The 23,813-nt window shown below is 37.4% G+C and overlaps 1 protein-coding gene across 25 annotated transcripts in view; it reads right to left on the reverse strand.

Annotated features, from left to right (window-relative positions):
* Positions 1–2,443: 2,443 nt before the first annotated feature.
* LOC18446735 (zinc ion binding protein) overlaps positions 2,444–23,813 on the reverse strand; it is a 49,694-nt gene continuing 28,324 nt past the window's right edge. For 2 of the 25 annotated variants that reach the window (XM_020675051.2, XM_088848759.1), the window contains 6 exons: positions 22,497–22,598; positions 20,131–20,239; positions 10,819–10,987; positions 4,043–4,114; positions 2,879–2,992; positions 2,444–2,747 (listed from right to left, as the gene is read on the reverse strand). In XM_020675051.2, coding sequence (XP_020530710.1) covers positions 2,655–2,747; positions 2,879–2,992; positions 4,043–4,114; positions 10,819–10,987; positions 20,131–20,239; positions 22,497–22,598 — 659 coding nt within the window. In that variant the 3' untranslated portion in view covers positions 2,444–2,654. Of the gene's footprint in view, positions 2,748–2,878; positions 2,993–3,403; positions 3,725–4,042; positions 4,115–10,818; positions 10,988–18,740; positions 18,906–20,130; positions 20,240–20,338; positions 20,362–22,496; positions 22,599–23,813 lie in introns of those variants that run through there. The other 23 variants (XM_011629654.3, XM_088848760.1, XR_016041982.1 and 20 more) reach the window with 22 other exon arrangements.

Consider the following 23,813-nt stretch of genomic DNA (forward strand, 5'->3'; position numbering starts at 1 on the left):
TTTTCTCTCTCCGCTTCCTCTCTCTAAAATCAAAAGGCACAACTGGCCGATCTCTCCGCTTTCTTTCTCTAAAATCAAAAGGCACAACTGGCCGATCTAACCACTAACCGTATAGTTAGATAAGAACCAGTCAATGGCCGATTTCGATTTTGAGCAGTTTTGATTATCAACTGGTACCTTAAACGTTAAGTAAAATATTACTTTAAACTTATATTAATTGTTTTAGAATGGATTATTGGTTAGCCTTGTTCAAAAAAATTTACCTCCTCCATTTCAAAGGTTCAAAAAATTTACCTGCTCAATAGAATAGAATTAGAAAACTTCAAAGTACTTTATTTATTTCCAAGGTTCAAAAAATTTATCTGCCCAATAGAATTGAACTAGAAAACTTATAGTAAGAAAGTCTTTTATTATTAGACCTACTAACCAATACACTATTTACTATTTTGTTGATAAAAAGAAGGGCTTATATTTTATATAACTTAATTTTTTTTTATTTTCTTTTAAAAAAAAAGTGTGTCAAGTCGATTTTTTAACACTATGTTAATATTCATTACATTATGGTAAAATTTTTTAAAAATAGTCATTGATAATCACTTTTATATTTTCTCATTTTTTTTTGGAAAATTTAAAAAATACCCCTAGGCAAAAATCGATTTATGAAAATCTATTTTTTCATTAATTTTCAACTTCATTTGAGTGTGTTTTGTTTTAATCACATTCTTATATGTTTTTCATAGTTTAGTAGATTTTTTTTGTATCTTTTTTATTTTTTTTCAACAATATCTTATCGTTCAGGACTTGTCTGGTTAGAGCGGTTGAATCGGTTGGTTTACCAGTTAGGCCAGTTAAATCACTTCCAGGCCCATATCTGGTTAACCGTTCCTGTTCGATTTTACGAACACTGGGCCAGACAGTTTTGATATTGGGCTATATACACTCTTACTGCAAAAATTGATAAAATTTTGACCAAAAAAGGGAAGATTTGGATTTGGTTTGGTTCGATTTGCTTAAGAGAGAGAGGGGGATTTTTGAGGAGGTGCCATGGACGAGCTTGCTACATTCGTAAAGGATTTGCAAGTTTTGGAGATAGCAAATAGCTATTCGGTATTTGATCTACCGAATACAAGATAAATCGGAAAGAAAACCGCCAAAAATTGCGCATTTATATATGAAAAATGGTTTGATAGGGCATATGTTTATGCATGCCCATTTGATGCATGAAAATCTTATAAAGTATGCCCGTTGGGGTACGGGAAATTGCTCATTTATATTGGGAGAACGGTTTGATAGGGTTGCATGCATATGTTTATACATGCCCTTTGATGCATGAAGATCATACTATGTATGCCCCTTAGTGTACGGGAAATTGCTCATTTATATATGGAAAATGGTTTGCTAGGCTGCAACTCTTATCAAAATATGTAATGCCTCATAACCTATTGAAAGTTGTAATTCAAGCATCAGTAAACTTTTACCATAGATCATCTTGGCATGACCATTATGGTTGTGAAAAGATAGGATTTTATGCTCTACAACAGGGTATATTGTAACAAATTATTTAGGCCATCCACTTTGCCCTAAAAGTAAGTGTTCATAGATCTACAAGATTTGTATCATTTTTTGAGTTTTAAATTTTAATGTTGGGTTTGAAAATAGATTTTAGAGCCATCATAAATTTTTTTGTAGTTGATAATGCTTTTCAGATGAAGATATGAGGAGATGCTTTATTTTTGTCTTCATAAAGCCTTGGCCTTATAAAAACCTCATCTTTTATATATTTATAAATATTTTTGAATATGTTGTCGATTAATTATTAAGTGTATATCTTTATAAATATAACCTAGTCATGTTTATTTGGGCTTAAAAAAAAAAAGAAGCGTCTTCTCTATTAAATTGCTTTACCTTATTAATCTAAGATGTGGTTTATAATCTAAAATGTATATGATTCTATATGGGATTTGAATTTGCAAGCTTCTAATTCGAAACTAATTACTTTAAATATCATTTTAAAATATAAAACTAAATATAAATAAAATTTATTTTTTATTAGATATATATTAATTAAGTAAAGGTGTGGTTTATATAAGATCGCAGCTTTAAATAATCCAATTAAAGCACACCTCCAAATTTTATCACAACATGTAATTTTGGTGAAAAAATTCTCAAGATTATCTCAAAATCTATTTTCATATCTAATTATATAATTTTAAACTCCAAAAATGATTAAAATCAAATACATCTATAAACACATCTATAAACACATGAAAATGTTGAAAATAGACAGTCTAGATAATGTATTGCAAGATGCACTATTTTTAAGACTCAAAATCTTTTTTATTTTCCTATGATTCCAAGATGATCAATTAGAGGTTTTTTCAACATTAAAACAACCTAAACAACCTTTTCAGATGGATTTTTGAGGTGCATTTGTAATTCTACATTTTAAGGTTGTAACTTTAAATAAACTTTATAATTAATTAAGTAATCGTATATACAGTCAAGGCTGTGTACCGGCTTTTTGAGCCGACGTACTAGACAATTGACAATACGTACTTGATACAACACCAATGTCAATATCCATGTAATATTGACTATATTCCAAAGAGGAAACAGTTGGAATAACACCAATGTCAACATCTCTGTAATATTGACTACATCCCAAAGAGGAAACAGTTTGAATAACATGGAAGGTGAAGAGGCCCATCTTCCACCACAAATGGCTGCCTGAAAGGATTCAACTGAATCTGTAATCCACCAAAACAAGAAGAGATCAACAGCGTACTCTGGTTAGAACGAACGTCATATTGCAAGTAGCATATAAAACAGAAATAAGCAACTGATAACCATACTGGTAAAGAGAGAGGAGCAATCGTACAGGTAAAGAGAGAGGAGCATCAAAAATGCTTGTTATGCAGGAAGCTGCGAGATTTGCAGCTTCTTCGCAGTAATCCGAGAATATTGCTGGCACTTTTATTTCCTTTATTAGTTCCTGGAAACAGCATACAAGAAAAAGGAGGACATAATAGGGGCTTAAACGTAAGCCAACAAGACAATAAGTCCAGACTACAGGAAAGAAAAATGTTTGGAATTATTGTAGCAGTTTCTTTACTAATGGTTTCAGTTACATAACAAAAAGGTTAATCAAAGACGCATTGTTTGTCAGAATATGCAATGAACAAATAACCGATGATTCACACAGCGACTGCATCTGTTTGAGTGATCAACCATGCTACAAGTAGGTGAATAGTAAAGGAGAATGCTACTATAAAAGATTGGGTACTACGAGAATAAATTTTCCATTTTTCAGCAAATGGGGTGGTTGGAAAGTCAGTGAAAACGCTACACGTAAGCAAATCAGTCAACCACATGTTTACTCAAGTTAACTGAGATTCCCAATCACCTTGTATTATGAATGACATTGAATGTTTCAAACTTTTTCTGAATAGATCTTTGTAAACAACAGTGCACTTCTTTACATAACCAATAGAAATATGTCTGAATTGCATTTATGGCGTGTCATGTGTTGCACTATGTTCGACCACTCAGTCTGCAACAGTGATTCAAAACTTGGACGAAGGTCCCGACTCACCAAGGTCATGAGCCGGAGTCAGCAGTCCCACTGGCCCAACTCTCCATGAATATCACGCAGAAAGGCTTCTAACCATTTTAAGACTCAGATGAGTCGCAGGGTTTTGGACCTGGACTTGGTACCCTGCCATGTCTGACTAGCCCCAGTCAGACTTTTAATACACAGATCTGAAAAACTGTTGGCAAGCCTGCCTCTAGCCAATGGTAGCCAGGCAGACTGAAGAGAGAGAGAGAGAGAGAGAGAGAGTATAGGCATTTAAAGCAAAATTAAGGTAGGAGCCAGAAAACATACAATGGTTGGCACCCAACTTGGATAAGCAGCAACACCAGAGAGAGAGAGAGAGAGAGAGAGAGAGAGAGAGAGAGAGAGAGAGAGAGAGAGAGAGAGAGAGAGAGAGAGAGAGAGTATAGGCATTTACAGCAAAATTAAGGTAGGAGCCAGAAAACATACAATGGTTGGCACCCAACCTGGATACGCAGCAACACCAGCATTTGGAGCAGTAATATAATTAGGGAATGACTCCTGCAAAATAGAAGACACCATGAATACCTTTATTTGGGAACTTAAAAGTGAATAGCAGTACATTAGTTATAAACTCATTCAGCATCTGTTGTTTTTTTTGCATAAATAAGCTCACTAAGCATGTTACAGCTTGTAATCTAAAATTATGCATTAACATTACAATGGGTAAATACTCTAATAAGGAAAATCATATTTTAAATGAAATAATACCATTAGAAATTCATTTTCCATTTCAGTACAGCTGTGCGATAATAATTCTGTGGAGTAATGGGATAGTTCAAACCTGTTTCCAAGAACACACCACATTCATGCCATTGACAGTGATGAAAAGCGATTAAAAAATACGAGTTTGAGTAATTGAAAGCAGTACGTAAGAATTGACATTTGGAAACTCAACTCGTCACATCGGTGAATTGTAGTTCAAATATACAATGCTAGCTAGAACAAAGGAAACTGAGCACTTTTCTCAGTTGCCTAGACAGCAGAGTGAAGCAAATTCAAATAACAGAAAAAAAAAAGAAAAGAAAGAAAAAAGACAATGTATTGATTGAAAAATAATGGATGCTAACAAGCCTAGCCTCAACAGCAATGCAAATTCAATAAGACTCTCAAGAACAATGTTATGAAAATCAATAATCAATTCAGAAAGAAAAATCCTAATATGAAGCTTATTTATAGTAAAATACCTTACTTATAATCCAAGAAATTCAACGTCTGCTTGAAATAGAAGTCTTAATTGAAACATAATTCCTAATAATGCTTTTACCCTTGATGAAATAGACAATTCCGTAAGAAATTTAATAACTTTTCCAAACAGTCCCTAAAATCTTAAAAAGGAAAAAAACTAAAAAAGACAATATGATCACTAAACAACTTCAAAAATACATCTCTAAACCCCAAGAATAAGCCCTAAAAGTCCCAAAATACATCTCTAAAATTTAATACATGAAATTGAAAAATAGAGGGCATTTTACCCTGCATCACAAAGATAACCAAAGAGAACATACAGATTATTCATATCCTGCAATATGAGTTTTCTTCAGCAGAGCGCACACGTTATAAATGACTACATGAATTGCTGATGCAGTCGGAGGCACATCGAAATGAAATATAATCAACTTAGATACATATATACAATTGACCTGATCAATGAAATGGTATGGCTTAGAACTTTTTGAAAGAAGTGGCTATGTGGAATTCAATGGTGTAAAATAAAAAAGAAATCTCTTTTTTTTTATTAATGAATCTGAATTCCAGTTACAAGTGCCACAAAACACTACTGTCAATAAGAAATAAAATCTTAAATACAACTTAGGATATTTCTTTTTACTGCCATATAGAATAAACAGAGTATAGGATCGAGAAACCAACTTTGACTTTAAATTTCAGTACAAACAATGTTCCGGAAACTTCAAATAAACAAGGAAATAATGACTAAAAAATAAAACCAAATAGCCGGGAACAATTACTTGAATATGCCTAGGGTCACCCCTTTAGGACTTAGTACACCTACACCCAATCTCCTAACCGATGAACGCATTCTGTTCCTATTGACGTTGCTGAATTTTCTCAGTTGGGAAGCTTCCTTAAGGCAATACCTCACAATTAGGGTTATGAGAGCATGAGACAATTAGGGTTTCAAGATCCTTTTTAATCATTTGGGGCATGCCACTGCGTGGCACCTCCGCTAATCCTAAACTAGGGCTGGGTGCACCTCCTTCTATGAGCCCTAGGTGGTGCGCACCACCCCCTTAAGGTTTCTAGGGTGGTGCATGCTACCCCCTCTAGAGAGAGACAAGACAGAGGAGAGAAAGCGAGAGTGGGGTGTGGAGGAGAGAGAAGGAAGAGACAGCGAGGCAAGGAAATGTGCGTAGAGAATGAGGGAGGTTCTCTCCTTATATAGGCCTCAAGGGCCCTAGGTATGCCTATCCAACATTGTGATGACTCATTATGACCAATAGGAGTTTAGTTAATCTGAGAGGTAAGAGGTCATTAAATCTGAGCCATCCACCCCATGAATCAACAATCATGATTTAGGGAAGAATCTAGAAATCTTATCCCCTAAATTTTGACCCATATCCAATTCTAGTCAAACTATGATAAGACCAATAAAAAAAATCTTCTACAACTTCTTTTATCTTTCATAAAATTGTAGGAAGTCAAAAATAAAAGATTTGGTAAAAGATATAAACAATATTTTCAAATAACCAACTCCCACAAAAAAATGACACAGTATCCTTTTCAAAAGATTTTCTTACTAACCAAAATACTTTTCAAAATAAACTAAGCAAAGAAGAAAAGGAGGGGGGCATGCTACCTCATGTGGGAGGTGTGGGCCCCAAGGGCTCCACGCTCCACCCATGAGTACGTGGTGCACAGGTATGGCTGGATCCAAGGGTCCCACGTGTGTTTCACTTCACCCCTCCATAGTTCCAAAATATTTGACATGCCCCTCTTAAGGGTTTTTATTACTAAAATTAATTTCAAAAATTCTGAAAGATTTTAAAATTAAAAAAATACATTTCTTACAACAACAAAGTATCCAGAAGTGGACTGATACCAAATGGGTCAAGATACGTTACTGTCAGAGCACTCCACTTGACTCAATAACCATGATTCTCGATTATCTTCTCAAAGCGACCCATTAAGACCCATGACCCACTATCTCATACAGGGGCTTATGAATAGCTCATCAAAGCTGGCTAATAAATAGTGGAACCACGGTCTTAAAATGTAGATTATAGGTCCTCCCCCCCTTTAACAGCAAGTCACCCACATATATTATTATGCTGAATGGGGGACTCTCTCTGTGCACGTGTACACATATCCCTTTTCAGGCTTGTATCCTGGCAATGCGGCCGTCATATGTACATGCCATGTAGCAGTTTGTTCAGGATTTAGCCCTCGCTCTTACGGGCCCACATCCTTAGACAGGAGACCACAAAGCTCTCCTGGCCTAGGCATCTGTCTGACCCCAACAAGGGATGACCCTCTAAAAAAATGCCTCTTTGGTAGTGCCATACGCCCAAGTCTACAGGTTTTAGACATGACTAGGGCCATAGACTACCTAACCCTATTTCAATCAACTAACACACACACTCCCACTGAAGTGTATAATACACTATAATTCCTTTTTTCTTTTTCTACATGCTCTAATGGCCTTTAAAGGCCACAACCCTCAATACTTTTAAGGATCTGGGGTGCATATTGCACTTGATATTACTTCTGAAATTATATTTAAATAAATAAATATGAGGGGTATGATACCCCACGAGAATCAAATCAGTTTTTCCATTTAATAGTTTACTATAAGATTTTACACATTCAAAAGATCCAATTTAAGCCAATTATATCAACAGATCAAGTATTTCCATGAGTGAAGGTTGAAGACAGGTCTATTTCTTAAGGGTACCCGCCGCAAATTTTATTTTGTCTCGAGATTAAATCTGTTAGGTTAGAAAAGTCCAGAGATTTGTTATTCTTAAACAGAATTTTCCTTAAATTCTAGGCTGGATACCAAGATGATTTTGAAAGAAATCCTGCTGGGGTGTATGCCATACCTTTAAGGTACAGTTTTCTATATGTCATGCAAGTGGCAGACCTAAATCTATACACTTGAAGGGTCCTCCCGACTATTATCTCTGAAGGTTCTCGCATCTTTTATCTCTATGTCAAGTTGGTATAATTTAGTAGGGCTGAGTTCTGGACCACCAATTCTTTTCAACAATACAAGGCTGCCTTTTAATTTTTCCGTCTAAAGTGACCTTGGTGGCAAAAGGGATTCTAGCACTCTGTTGTATTGAATGCTTTTATCTATCTGTCAAGTTGGTATAATTTGGAAGGGCTGAATTCCAGACCACCATTTTTTTCAACAATAGAAGGCTACCTTCTAAGTTTTTTGGCTAAAGTGACCATGGTGCCAAAAGGGATTCAATCACACTGTTGTATCGAATGTAAGAATTCAATCCATCCGGCTTGTTATAGTCAAATCTTTCAGATGTGAAGGGACTCAGGAGCATGGCAAATCCCATCCAACAAGGTAGCCCATCATTCCCTTGGAGGTGAGTCTTCCATATTGCCCATTGTCAGAATTGCCAGACAAAGGTCGATCTCAACCATCCGCATCTCTGCCCCTAAAGCTCAAGAGGTCGCAGCCCAACATATCCACAACAATGCGGACACCAAAGAGGCTATGTAGCATTCTCTGGGTGTAAATTCAAAACATTTCTCTTTTTCTTTTATTCACAACAGGGTAATTCTACTTACAATGCCAAAATTACACAACAGAAAATGGGGGAAAAAAAAAGAAGCTAAATACAACCTATGAATCTCAGCTCCTACTGCTGCCTTAAAAGAAATTAAACTTTATTGATAAACAAAATTGAACCACAATTCTACATCAAATAGGAATCCTATTTCAACTAGGAATCCTAATACATGAAAGATGTGGCCATGTAGAATTCAAGACTATAAAATAAATTTCTTTTTTTTTGTTCTTTATTAATGAATCTGAATTCCACTTACAAGTGCCACAATGCACTGTCGTAAACAAAAATTAAAACCCTAAATACAACCTAGGACCTTTCCTTTTACTGCCAAAATAAATGAAGGAATAAAAACCAATCTTTCCACTAACAATTTAGTCCTGAAAAATCACAGCGAATATGGAAACCTAGAAAACACCTATGGAACATGATAACAAAAAATTTCTGTAGAAGGTTGGCAAACAGGAAAGGGACGTTTCTCTCATTGGGAGGTAGGGCAACCTTGATCACAGCAACCTTGGCTAATGTACCCATTTAACTCATGTCCATGTCCCAGATCCCAGCCAGCATTGCTTCAAAGTTAGAGTCCCTAATGCACAATTTTCTGTGGAATGGTAGCAGTGAGGCCCATAGATTTCATTTAATAACCCAGGATAAGGTATGCCAAACAAAATTAGCGAGCGGCCAACCTTGCATTCTTGGGAAAATGGTGGTGGAAATACAGCTTGAATGCAGCCCAATTATGGAAGGAGGTTTATTCACGGTAGGTAAAGATGCGAGCAGCGTAGTTGGCTTCCCAAATATGCAAAACACCGAGCATCTGGGGCTTGGACCAGTTTAACAAAAAGTAGAACCCTTTTCATTTCCAAACCAGGCTCAAAGCAGAAAGGGTAAGATTTTGGACAGATCTGTAGAAGAGAACCCAAACCATAGCAAATTGATGGCCTCATCTCTCCGCTTTAGCCTTGGATAAACTTGCAACAGTAAGGGATTATGCTGACCACAGTGGGGGACGCTTAGTGTCGACTCCACACTTTACGAGGCCTCAGTCAGAACCAGAAACCAGCCAAATCACAGCCCTTCTAGACTCACTGAATTCCTTCTCCGTTGCCCTTGAGGGGGAGGATTGGCTTCTTTGCGTTCCTAGGACTAGGGGCCTCTTGATAGGCTCGTTTTGCTCATCCTGCTGCCTACTCAGATCTCCAAACCCATTTCAGTAAAATTTGGTCCGCCCTGTTCCACTAAAGGTTCAAGATCTTGCTTGGATCTTAGCGCATGGAAAAATTATGACCATTGACCAACTTTGAAGAAGGGGTCCACAACTGCCTAATTGATACATAATGTGCAAGCGGGATGGAGAGAATGCAAGCCACCTTCTCCTCCATTGTCCAATTATTTCTTCTCTATCGGGCCATATTCCAGACCTTTTTCGATTGGCCTTGGGCCTACCCACAAGATGTGGAGCAACTTTTTGAGGCCTACTTAGCGCCTCCTCTCTCAAAAACATGTCGTAATATATGGAAAATCACAACTCTAGCCTGTCTTTGGATTATCTGGAATGAAACAAAAGCATGAATCTTCCGAGGACCAAAACCAACTGCTGCTCCCTCTTCTTGACTGTACAATATTCTCGTCTGAGAGACTACCTCTCTTTGGCAATCGAGGTTCATCCATCTTTCTTTCAAATTGGAAAAGCGTTCTGTGCCTCGTATCAAGGTCATCTTACCCATGGGAGAGACGGAATAGGAATGGTGAGAAATATAATGGGGCATGTAAACCTCTCCCTAAAGCTTTGGGGCGAAGTAGTATTGGCGGCAGGATATATTCTCAATAGCACACCCACTAAGGCTACTCCTCTTACTCATGAAATATTTATTGGTCGTGCTTCGTCCCTTGAGAATCAACAAGTGTAGGGTTGCTCTGCCCATGTCCTTATCTCATACCAAAATAGTACCAAACTTGATCCCAAGATCGTTAAGCGCATCTTCATCGGCTACCCGTTTTGTTCAGGTGTATAAGGCATGGTGTATTAGTTTATAAATGCCCTTTTCTCCACATCCCCCAAATGGAATAATTGGGTAGTTCATGTGGCAGTGTCAACACTTTCCTATGTATTATACTATGTACTATATACTTTTCTGTCTCGATACATTTTCTTGTAGTTTCTTTACATGTGTTGTGCATGATTGCCTTAAAAAAAAAGTCAATATTTCTACCCTGAGCCTTACAAACACTAGAATTGCTAAATTTTATTTCTTTAAGCTTTGGACATCCAATTTCCAAACATGTCTTTCACAAAGTATGAGCCTTCATATGCCAAACAATTTAAGTGGGAGAGAAAGGCTAAAGAGGGATGCTTTATAAAGGAATTCAGGTTTGTTACACCTTGTACAGTGCATCAAATACACACTGAAAGATGACTCAAGAAAGGCCGTGTACCTTTGTTATGTCTTTGAAACGGTCATGATAAAGACCCTTCCAGAGCTGTAAACTCACTATTGAATAATTGGTGTTGCATGCATTTTCAGCAGTAGACATTGATAACTTACACGAGCAATCCATATCCGAACACCTGATATAATTGTCAAGTACAAGCTGCTCACCATCCCTATCGATCAAAAACATGAAAAAAATAGAAACTATGTTAACAAATGGGAATCGGAGGAACACATGCGACAAAACACACAACAAAATCTGAGCAGCATAATGTACCAATCTTATGTATACAATCAGAAATCACTTGCTGTGTATTTTTAACAAAATCTATTTTATGATAAACACCAATATGAACTCAGTATGATGATACATTTGGCAAGATTTTAACTTTTACAAGAAGAATCTAGAAGCAGGATTGCTAATCCCAAATAGTTGGGATAAGACTCAAATGATGATGATATGAAGCATCTGCAAGCATTTGAAGACCAACGCCATGTGAGACAAAGCATTTATTAAATCAAATCAACATGATGGGGCATGATAGACGACTAAGCATTTGCAATTTACTTTTTCTTTTGAATAAACGTCCAGTTATTTTTTATCACAAAATTGTTTTGGAAATCCAATTATAACAGCCCTTGCATATTAAGATCTGGTAGAGAAAAGGGTTAAAATGAGGTTTCTGAGATTTATAGGGTTTAGAGGCTATCTAGTGTATCTCCCTGGAAACTAAGGGGTTGAGTGGACTAGGATATAGGCTAAGGAAATTCACGCTCCTATGTCACTTTGAGTTTTAAAACCCTTTTTCAAGCCTCTGGGAACCCTCATTTAAAGTAAAACTCTAGGATTCAAGGGGAGGCAGTCCCACCATCTCAGATTGGAGTCCTGGGACTTCTAAAAGACAGTGTATGCAATTTAAAACCTCAAGATGCTTCTAGTAGGAGGGCGAGCAACTAATTTGGTGATTGAGAGCCGCAACAATGAAGCTAAAAGAGCTCCAAGTTTGGGCTCTAGAGCCATACACTATGACTCTAGTAGGATCATTCTGGGATTTCAAGGTTTATCCACTAAAATGGCCATTTCTCCGCAACCATAGGTTGGAATATTGGGTTGCGGTAATTCCAAAAATTGAAAATGTGATGCAAATCAGGAGATGGATAATTCGAATTATTTATTTTTGGCTTTACTTGTTATTTATTATTAGGGTTATGTTTTTTGGTGAATGAAAAAAAAAAAAAAAAAAGGTTCTGGCATAGAATGTATAGAGAGAGAGAGAGAGAGAGAGAGAGAGAGAGAGAGAGATTTCTCTTGATTTTCTCTTTTGGATGATTTTCTCTGCATCAAATTGGTATCAGAGCATAGTTCAAAGACGGCTGGAGATTGCGATGACAGATCGTGGAGGTCTTAGTTGTAGGGATGCCGATCTGATCCGATTGCTCAAGGAAATCAATAAATTTACGAAGACGGTTATACAAATGTTAAGCAAGCAAGGCTGGTAACAGCCTGTCCTAAACAAAGAGGAACCCATAGGGATAAATCTGAATCGTGAGGGTTTTTATGGAGAATGGCATGACCCACTGTCCGACTCATAGTGGGAGCATAATGATGATGTGTCAAGTTTCCATAGATGAGTTCGATGCGCAAAGGCATCGACATGACCATTACTATGAGGGAGAATAAGTACGTTTGGATCTTACATTGGAATTACTCCTTGATGCTACAAGTGACCCCATCTTTGATGAACGTCCCATTTTTGATGAAGAACAAGATGAAAGGAAAGAAGTTGGCCTTGAGGCAGCAAGGATCCAATTTCCTCATGAATAGAGAGATGGAGAAGCAAAAATCGACTTGAACCCAGAGGCGCTTGGGCCTAAGGATATTTTAGAGGAAGAATGAAAGAAGTTGAGGAAGGAGGCAATAGGGGGCAGAAACCCTAAAGAACTATTTTCTTCCAACAATGGTGGGGCTTACATTTCTTGTTTTCAATTAGAGGATTCTATCTCACAGTGCCAGGCAACAAAATATGGGTGCACCAAAATTCTCAGCAATTTGTTTGAGGATATTATTGAGGATTTTTTGATCAAGCCTAGAACCCATGGGGTCCCAGGAACAAGCCCTAATCTCAATGCACAATATTCGGGTTTAGTTTGAGAAAGACCATGTGTTTAAAGGAGGACTCATACGAACTCATTTCAAAATTCGAGGGCAACTTTTCTCCAACCAGGGTAGAATGATGTAGATTAGGAGATGGATTATTCAAATTATTTATTTTTATTTTCATTTTTGGGTTTACTTGTTATTTATTATTAGGGTTATGTTTTTTGGTGAATGAAAACAAAAAAGGTTCTTGCATACAACATAGAGAGAGAGAGAGAGACAAAGAGAGAGAGAGAGAGAGAGAGAGACAAAGAGAGAGAGAGAGTATTTTCTCTTGATTTTTCCCTTTTTGGGTGATTTTCATTGCATCAAAAAGCTAAGAAGAATTTGTAAAAGATAGGCTAGTTTTGACTGCAATTTTATACTTTTGAGGACTAAGGATTTTGGGACGTAGCATGGGCGTGTTGGGTTTTCACTAGCTTAAAGGTCTTTGAGGAATTTCCTTTCATTCATCCAGATTTAGGGTGTCAAAAATTTAGATCAATAATGCTATTATACAGTGTTAAAGTCCATGTAAAATGGGTAACAAGACGTATATATATCCCTTGATTGCAAGAACCATAATGAGTGCAAGTATTAGATTAGACTAATAAAGTCAAATGATGCAAAGAATGCAAAGGTGCTAGAATTACTAAGGAGGGACATAGCCCAAGGTCATATACATCCGATGCATTTGACTATCAGGTAAGAATTCCCTGAATTCGTAAAATCAATGGATGAAGCAGGTAACACATGCAGAATCACGAGAAAGAATTCCTTAAACCATTGGATCGAAATCCATTTCAGGAAACATAGTGTGAAAGAAGAAAAATACAACAGGGTTCGATGAACACATCTCCTGCATTGTCCTTGGTCAGTAAAGGTAAGTTATTGGGGATGACTTGGAACAAGTAGGGGATGCTAAATTCGATTGATGTCCAATGACTTTGTTTGGGGGTGTTTTGCAACATAACAAATTACAGAATGGCATCAAGATTAAGGATTTTGTCAGGTTCACCGCGGAGCTATAGTACCATGAATAGTGCTCTTACAATGAACTTGACAAATTGGGCCAAACGGCGTCCAAATGATCCAAAATTTTGTGGAGAAATCTTGGATGATATTTTGAGATGATTCCCAAAACCTCATGGAATTTGGGTGATCCCACATGGGTGTTGCCAAGTTTACCGTGAGGATACAATACAATTGAGCTGCCTTGCTGCCGTGAGGAATTCCTTCAAATCAAAATCTGAAATTTTTAGGGATGATAGGAAATCGTTTGAAGAGCATGAGGATGAATTGTTCAATTTGGAGGTCAACAAGGAAGTTAAAAAAATAGAAAAATACAGTAGTAGACATGTGTTGTGGTTAGCAGCAGACTACTGAAATGGAGTTACCGTGGTTTCGATTAGGTTACCTTAGTGACCTCCAATCAAAGACAAATTGTTTAAGTGAAAAGAGGAATGTCTTGGCAAAACACACCAAAAAACAATTCGTAACAAAGGGTTTAATAGATCCAGAACCAAAAGGTGTCCATTTGATGTAGTTTCCAGCAAAGATGTAAGTTTGCCATGAGCATAAATGGGTCAAGTAAATGACATCCAATCAAGAAAGAATTTTTTATTTAGGTAGAGGCGTCTCCCAGGGACCTAATTTTAAATTTTGGACATGTATAGGGTGTCCAAAACTCCCAATAAATCAAAATAAAAAGGTGGACTGATAATCCAATAAAGAAAGAACTTGTTATTTAGGTAGAGAAGTCCCTGAGGGACCTTCAAATTTCATAAATTTTAGACATGTACAGGGTGTCCAAATAAATCGAAATAAAAAAGTAGACTATCAGTTTGTAGAGTGCAGTCTGTGAAGAACAACTTGTTTTCATTTTACCATGATTGTGATCCCAATCATACTGAAATTTTCTGCGAAGGTTCTGAAATGTCTTGGAAGATCGCCATAAAATTTTAATGAATTTTGGAGATGCTTAGAGGGTCCAAATAAATCATGTTCGTAGTACTCACTGCTGTTTGTACAAACTTTGTTTACGCAGGCTCGTGGTCAACTTGACTTTGCTATGCTACAAGCCACCAACGAGGATAAAACTTTGTGAGTGTATGGATTAAGGTATTAGAAGATTACAGTAAAAATTTCATGAATTTTGGATAACTATAGAGGGGTCAATCGAAACAATCTTTCTTCTTAGCCAGTTTATGCAACAATATGCTGTGTGCTAAATGGGCTCTAGTACTATCAATTAATGGGGGTTCAACGATTTTATTTTGAACTAAAATTTGGTGGAGTACTATGAGATTATGTTGGGAATCATCATCATTAGAGCCTTTTCCCAACAATTTGGGTCGGCGGGTCGGCTACACTAATCCTGATCCGCCGTTTTGCTCTATTAAAGGCCATAAGTCCCCATATCTTTTCTCACTACTACCAACCATGTCCTTGCCCTTTTTGAACTTGAACTAACTCAAACCTCCTAGCAGGTGCTGTACGAGATCTGCATTGCACATGGCCAGCCTACCAAAGTCTACTTTCTCTCATCTTATTGCCTATTAGAGCTACAACTAAGTTCTCTCGAATGTATTTATTTCAAAATCTATTTGTTCTTGTCTTGCCACTCCTCATCCCAGCTACACTCATCCTATGTGTATGTCGTTTCTTGACCACCCGACATTCTACCCCATAAAGAAATCTGATCTTCCAACTGCCCTATAGAACTTGCCCTTCAGCTTTATTGGTATGTAGTGATCACATAAAAATTCGATTGCAGATCTCCACTTCACCCACTCAGCTCTAATTCTATGTGCGACATCTTCCTCAATCTCTCCATTTTCCTAGATTATCAACCCAAGATATTGAAAGTGTGCTTTTTTTGGTATTTCTTAGCCGTTAATCTTAACTACTTCCTCGTCTCTACTCCAATTATTACCACTATTGCAAACTGTATTTCGTCCAACTAATTTTAAAACTTTAGATCCTAAAGCATCCCTCCAAAGTTCCAATTTTGTGTAGACACCACTTCGGGTCTCATCAATTAAAACTATGTCATCCGCGAATAATATGCACCATGGTACCTCATCTTGTGGGTGCCTAATTAAGTGGTCCATAACTAAGACAAAGAGGTAGGAGCTCAACGCTAACTCCTGCTGTAGACCTATTGTCATTGAAAACTCACTCGTCTCTCCACTAGTGCGCATACTAGTTAGCGCTCCCTCGTACATATCGCTCACCAAGTCGATGTATTTGGAGAGTCATTTCTTTTCCAACACCTTCCAAATTAAGTCTCGGGATAATCTATCATAAGCTTTCTCTAAATCAATAAAGACCATGTGAAGGTCTTTTCCTTTCGCCCTAGACTTCTCAATTAGTTGCCTAAGTAGGAAAATAAACTCAATTGTAGACCTGCCTAGCATAAAACCAAATTGGTTTTCTTATGCACTCGTTTCAGCCTTAGTCATTGTTCAATCACTCTCTCCTATAGCTTCATAGTGTGGCTTATAAACTTGATCCTTGGATAGTTCGCACAATTCTGTATGTCTCCTTTGTTTATGTAAATATGTACCACAATACTTTTCCTCCATTCATCTGGTATTTTCTTTGTTATCAACACCTTGTTAAACAACTTGGTCAGCCAATCAATGCCGATCTCCCCCATGCACTTCCAAACCTCTATCGAGATACTATTTCGTCCTAAAGCCTTTCATATCTTCATCTTCTTCAAAGCTTCTTTCACTTCCAATATCATAATCCTACAGATGTATTTATGACCTCAGCCCTCATTTATGCCAACAATTCTTTCTACCACTGTGTTCCCATTGTGTTTGTCATTTAATAATTTTTGAAAATAAACTCTCCACCTTTCGTTATCCTCTTTATCCTTCACCAAGACCCTTTTATCCTCACTTGCATTTAATATGGTCTAGATCCTTACACTTTTTCTCTCTCATTTTTGCTAATTTGAAGATATCTTTTTCACCTTTTCTTATTCCCAATTTACTATATAGATTATCATATGCCTTAAGTTTAGCCTTACTATTTTTTTAGCATTTTTCTTAGAATTTTTATATTCTTATAAGTTTCGATCATTTCGATTGCATTGCTAAGTATTATAACATTGATTGTTTTTCGCTAATGGCTTGTCGAACCTCGTCACTCAACCACCAAGTTTCCTTATCGGAATTTCTTATCTGGTTTCTCCTGAAACTACTTTTGTCTTCAATTAAAATTAAACATTTTTTGACACTTATAAGGAGGCCATTTTGGATCAAACTTCATCTGCTGCCAGATTGCATAGTGTTCTGCGGTGAACCTTACAAAACATGGGTGGATTATTAGAAACCTGCTGGCAGCGAACTTACCTCTCGTGGTGAAGTTGCACTTTTGATGATTTCAGCTTTAATTACAGTTCGCTCTATAATGATCTTGGGACCCTAGAGAATGTTTCCAAGGCCTTCTTTGATCAAATTTTCACAAGCATAAGCCCTAAATAGATGCAAGGCCCAATATAAGGAAATTTGCCTCTTTGAACTCCAAATCAGATCTCTCCAAAACATAGAACGATTCTAGAAATCACAGTAATGATATTAGCAATTGTTTTCTTGATAGAAATTTGCAATATAGGCAAGAAAATCAAAGACTGGATAAAAAATTGACAATTTCCTAAAGTTCAAATACCTTTTGGGAAGTAACTTGATTTGAGGATATCTTAAGATTTATGGCATGTTTTTGGGTGCAACCAATGCCACTTAGATCAATCTTTTGATGGGTAATCAAGTTGGGTCCATGATAGAGGCTCTAAACTTGCCAAGGGGTCATATTTGTCACACATAATATGGGTCATGGATGTCGATTCATGCATGCGTCCCCAAAATCATCTCCTGGCAAGGGATTTAATTTTTCCTGTAATGCAAGCTTTACTTGGATACTCTAATGCTGACTGGCAAACTACAGACTATTGCACATTGTTGGAAGAAATTTGGTGACATGGAAGAGTAAAAAACAATATGTTGTTGCTGGATCCAGTGAAGAAGCTGAGTATCATGCCATGGCTTCTGCAACATGTGAGCTTATCTAGTTAAGAGCACTTCTCTCTGATATGAGAATTTATCTTGTCTCACCAATTCTGCTTTATTGTGATAAGCAGGCAGCAGTACAAATTGCGTAGGACCAATTCTTCATGAGCGCACCAAACATACTGAGGTCAATTGTCACTTTGTTTGTCAAAAGCTTCGCCGATAAGCTCATATTTACTCCATATATAAAGACACAAGATCAGCTAGCTGATATCTTTACCAAAGAGATACGCATTCCACGTTGGGCACGCATGACATCCATGCATCAACTCGACGGGAAGTGTACAAGGTACTGTTGTACATAGTTGGTGGGGTGTACTCTGTATTGTAGCGCTGAGAATGTCACGGTAGTCCTAGGATACATGTAATTAGGTAAATGGACAGAGGGCAAACATGCAATCATATCTCATATATATTCTAATGAAGCCCAATTAGACTGTGACTTGGTCTGTTTTTCATTTTTGACAGTCTTACTTTTCTCCGGACGGTAAAATCCTAGAGTGTCAAATCTGCCAAGGTTTTACAGGAATACTTGATGATCTGATCTCCAAAACATAGATGAAACCTCAGAGAGAACGAAGCCACCGCCTTAGCCACCTAGCTCTTTTGTTTTTAGCCAGTTTACAAGATAAACCAAGGGGCAGCCTCTATCATAAGGATACAAAACAGTAACGACACTGACTCAATTAAATCCTCAAACAGAATGCTCACCACTCCTCCAGAACTGAGCTCGATCATCAAAGTGTGGGGCTCTCTAAGCTCTGACATAGGGCCCAACTTCCTTCAATCATTTGGTTTCTGTCAGGAATGTATGGCGTCAGTAGAGGACATGCATAATCAATGGCTCCTTCCCCCAACCAGCCCACCTCACCACCCCTGGCACCCCCAAAAACAAAATTAACAAAATAAAGAAAGTGTGAACCAGATGCATTGGAAATATATGAGATTTAAGATCATCCGTCTCAGTAGTCTCCACTATATGTCGATCTTCCTCTGAATCAACACACATTTTATAATTTGGAAAATATCATTAAAAGGTTTAAATTATCTTACAAAAATATCAAAGGGCTCAAAAGATCCCATTTATTACTTCAGGGTTTACTTTTTAAGTTTCATTTCATAAAGATACCTCAAGAAATTTGCTAAAAAATCTCAAATTATTTATGTTCAGAGTTGAGAATCCTAAACAACATGGGGTATTTGGCAATTTGGACCACTAAAATGGCTCAAGCAAATTACAAAAAATACCCTCATTCAGGGTCAGGAAAATAGGACTGCCAAATGACCAAAATACCCTTGGTTTTTTAGGGTTAGCAAGACAATTAGTTTTTTCATCTTTTGAAAGTTCTACGTTCCTAACCCTATACAAGTAAGGGTATTTCAAACGCTCAAGCCACTTAAGTGTGCCAAATACCAAAATAACTCTGGTTGTTCAGGCTTCCTGAATAGGGGTAATTTGAGAATATTGAACACCTTTTTAAAAGAGGGAACTCTATGAAATGAAAGTTAAAAAGTAAGACCTATAGTAGTATATGTGATATTTTGAGGCCTTCATTGATTTTGTAAGATAATTTTGAGACCTTTAATGATATTTACCCTTTGCAATTTTGTAGGTAGTGGATGCAGATACAATTTGCAAATTACAACTCATATAAATCAATGAACTCAAGTTCAACCATCCAACTGATCATGAAAAGTTTTCCTTTAAGTGATGTAAAAAGCAGAACTAACTAGTCTAGAAACATTTGTCTAGGTATAGAAAAATTGCTATCTATATATGTTGTAAACACGTGTAAGAAGTATTGTAGAGACAAGCCCCAAGTCATATGCTATGATTTTCAAAGCAATCCTTAAAAGCAACATATGCTCACTTGCATTTATTCATCTAATTATCAAATAATAACCATAGAAAGTGACATAAACAGTGTAGGAAAACATGATATAAACAGCAACAAAAGACAGCAATTATACACATAATTTGGATTGTAACTTCATAACTACAAAACGTCCAAGCACAAAGTAAAGGTGGCTTACATTGCATATAATGAGGAACAAGGATACTCTAGATTTACACTAAAGCGAGGCACTCTACATTACCTACCTAGAGAGCGGAATCGAAGGCCCAATTAGATCTATGTGTATTTGGATATTAGGAAACAACGCTCGCAACTCCCCAAAGACAGAAATTTGGCTTAGCTCCTTCTCTGGACCTATATAATAGAGATACCCCATGAAACATCTGAGAAAAAATAAGGGAATAAAGGAAGACACAAATTCAAAGCAACCATTAGAACAGGCATCTAGCTTACCATAACTGCAACAATTGCTTTACCTGAAATTAAAAAATGGAAATCTAGTTCATACATTGCAAGGCCATACGGCACAAGTCAAAAATAATAACAGCATTGAAGACATCCATTAGAATGTGTACATTCTACAACAAATTTTGATAAGCAGGACATAGCTCAGAACTTGATAGTAGCAAAACCCAGTTGACTTGAATGACTCAATGACATGTCCATTTTATTCTTTTTTCTTGAAAGTCTACGAGATATAAAAAATAAATAGAAACATATAATAATATTATTCATACTATTTCATATAACATAGCATATACTTGTACATGTAAATAATTTTTTGCTACATCAGCGGAGGTTTAGGAGGGAACCCCACCTGCTGAATACATTTGCATGAAGATATACGATAACGGGGAATTAATCCATGTGTAACATCATATTTACAAAATGCCTCGTTACAAGCTCCCCTCTATCCCTCTATATAAATAGTGATCGCACTACATCCACTCTATCTCATCTAGACCGATGAGGGATTAATGTCCCCATCTTTCATATATGACTTTTCTCTTGCATTCTTTGAGGGTGTTGTCTTTTCTTCCTGGATGCCATTTTAAATTTCCATGTCATCTCCCTTTAAATCACTTGAACCATACATGATGGTCTTCCTTTGCCCACCAATTTCTGTCTTGCCAAATGACCCAAATTAGAGCGGGAGAGAGGCATTTCAAGCTTTTTCTTTTGGAATCAATCTCTTAGGAGGGTTTGGATCTTTAAGCTGACTAGGGCTCCGGTGTTGAATCTCCACATGATGACTTTCCCAATCTCACCGACAATGGAACAAGTAATGAAGGGTTGATCATGATCTTGAATCTCAGCTTTACATAGGAGGCATCTATTACAACCAAGGTAATCCCAGTTTTGCACTCTACAGGTAGTTGGTAGCCTCTCAATAAGTTACCGAAGTAAATCATGGGTGCATTGGTTTTTCCATATAGCTTCAAGTACTCTATCCTTATCACATGTTCTGTGGTAATTTCGTGGACACTTTTTGAGGTAGTTTCTGTTAGTTTATGGAACCCAGACGAAGGTATAAGGCTTAAAACTTTCTCACAAAATGGACTACACAACTTCAATGTACAATGCAATTACATGACATAAGGCAACTTTGCACTCAATTCCAGCCACTTAAAAATCAATTACAGCAACATTTATTACATCCACACACCCTTAAAACCAAGGATCACAACTCGATTAGGCCCCCTTTACAAAGTCCAACTAATCTATGCATAGAGATTGAGCATACACCCCTTAAAAACTAAGTGGTACAAAATCCTGTGTGGCAATGTAGGATTCCAGATGATAAATTCAAATTTCTTTCTTTTCTTTATTAATTGCTGGATACAAGGACCACAATACAATGCAGAAATAAACCTACTACAATCTAAGAATGGTGAGATTGGATCTCCTTGGCAGAGACTATGACTCACAAAGAAATGCCTGTTGGCAGGGCCATCAGTGAGAATAGAGAAAGAGGTAGAAGATACGCATGCAAACACCCATTTCTTTCATTTTGAGCTAAAACCTATTTTGAGGAGAATTTGGACTAAGATGGACCAATCAACATGGTCATAGTTTTCTCCTAAATCCAGCTGAAGGATCAGACCAGGGGTTGTGAGCAACTAGGCTCCCATCAAGGATTTGACAGCTGTGTACAAAACCATTCTGATTGGGGGAAATAACCTCACCCAGGCCCAACTTGAGTCTGGTAGCTAAGACCTTCGATAGGAATTTGTAAGAGGAATTAAGGAGACCGATAGGTCTGAAATCTTTGATGTCACTAGTAATATCATTGTGGCAATTATAGCAACAAAAGTGGCATTCATTTCCTTACAAACAATCCCATGTGATAGAATTCAATTAAAGAAGGCTAGGATATCATGAGATAGGGTGTCTCAAAATCTAAAAGCGATAAACACAGGGAAACCGTCTGGACCCGAGACTTTGTCTTTACCAAGGTCAGAAATGGCTTGGGAGATTCAATCCAGTTCAAAGGCATATTTGAGTCTACAGGCCGTACCTTGGGCAATAGACAAAAATATAAAGTAGACATAAATGGTCTAGGGTAAATGAGCCAAGTAAAGGTTCTAGAAAAAGGAGACAGTGGCCTTACCAATAACAGGGGGATCCTCGAAGGAAATAGTTCCCACAAGAATGTGGGTGATGGCATTTGCCCCGCACCTTGCACCAGCAATCTTATCGAAGAAGCGTGTTCCTGTCACCCAAGGCAAGTTATTTAATCCTAGATCTTTAGAACTAGAAGAGTTCATCTTTCTTGAGGTATTCCAAATAGTTGGCCATGGTTTCGAACCTTCTAGAGGATTCAGAGGGAGTATAGTTTCCCAGATTCTTCGAGGGTTTCAAGGTCTTTCAATTTTGTTAGCAACACATTCTTGATAATAGAGAAGTTACTAGGAATCAGTGTTTTAAAACACGGATCAGCTAGGCGAACTGGTCAATCTAGGAAACCCTTCTAGATCAGTTTTTTTTGTGTGAGAATCAGTATATAAAATAATAAAAATAGTTGACAAATAAAAAGAAAGAAAAAATAATAAAAAATGCAATATGTGGGAATTAGGCAGTCCAGACAGGCTGGATCGTCCAGTTTCCTAAGGAACCAGCGATCCCCGCCAAGTCAGAACACTTCGCGATACTTATCAGGAACCAGTTCGTCCTGGAACGAATCCCAATATGTTTCGGTGGGTTTTGAATCACTGCCAGTAATATTCCGAGCCCACTACTTAATAATGCCCTTGAGGAGACGCAATTTCTTTTGGATCCTGAAATTGGTCCACCCTTAAATGAAAAAGGTGGCCCACCAGGACCTGAAAAGGTTGTTTCAATTTGGCTCTTTGAATCTCGAAAGTTTGAAATGGAAGGGTTTGTGTAAACAAAGTTGCTAGGGTGTCCAAAAGAATAGGTTCATGGTCTGCAGTGGGTTTAGGGAGAGTAGAGGAGTGAGAGTCAGGGAACTACGCTTCCCACTCTGAACATAGTAGAAACCAATCTAGCTTGGTCGTGTTAGGGTCTAAGAAATGACCAGTCCAAGTATAGGATGAACCCTTGAGTGGGAATTTTATGAGGTTATGGCCCTAAATGAAGTTGGCGAAAAGTTAACCATTCCTCAAAAAAAAATAAAAAAATGTTGTTGGAGAAGCCTGTCATGCTAGCATTCATTCTAGTTGAGCGATTGGTGTCGTCAGTCCATCTGATGGTTCTAAAGTGACCACCGATATCCCATGGGATGGGGGCAAGGGAGGCAATAGAATTGTGTTCAGACCAGAGAACTTCTCTTAAGACTGGATCTGTTAGGGTCATACAGAGCGGTGAATTCCGTCAAAGGCCATCAGAAGTCTTGGATAGGAAGAGATGGAAACCGAGTAGGTTCCTGCCTAGTTAAGCAAAAGAGTGGAGAGTAAGATCTCATAAC

This window comes from Amborella trichopoda, chromosome 10 (genome assembly GCF_054954075.1).
Source record: "Amborella trichopoda isolate Santa Cruz 75 chromosome 10, AtrichopodaSantaCruz75HAP2 v2.0, whole genome shotgun sequence".
Lineage (NCBI taxonomy): Eukaryota > Viridiplantae > Streptophyta > Magnoliopsida > Amborellales > Amborellaceae > Amborella > Amborella trichopoda.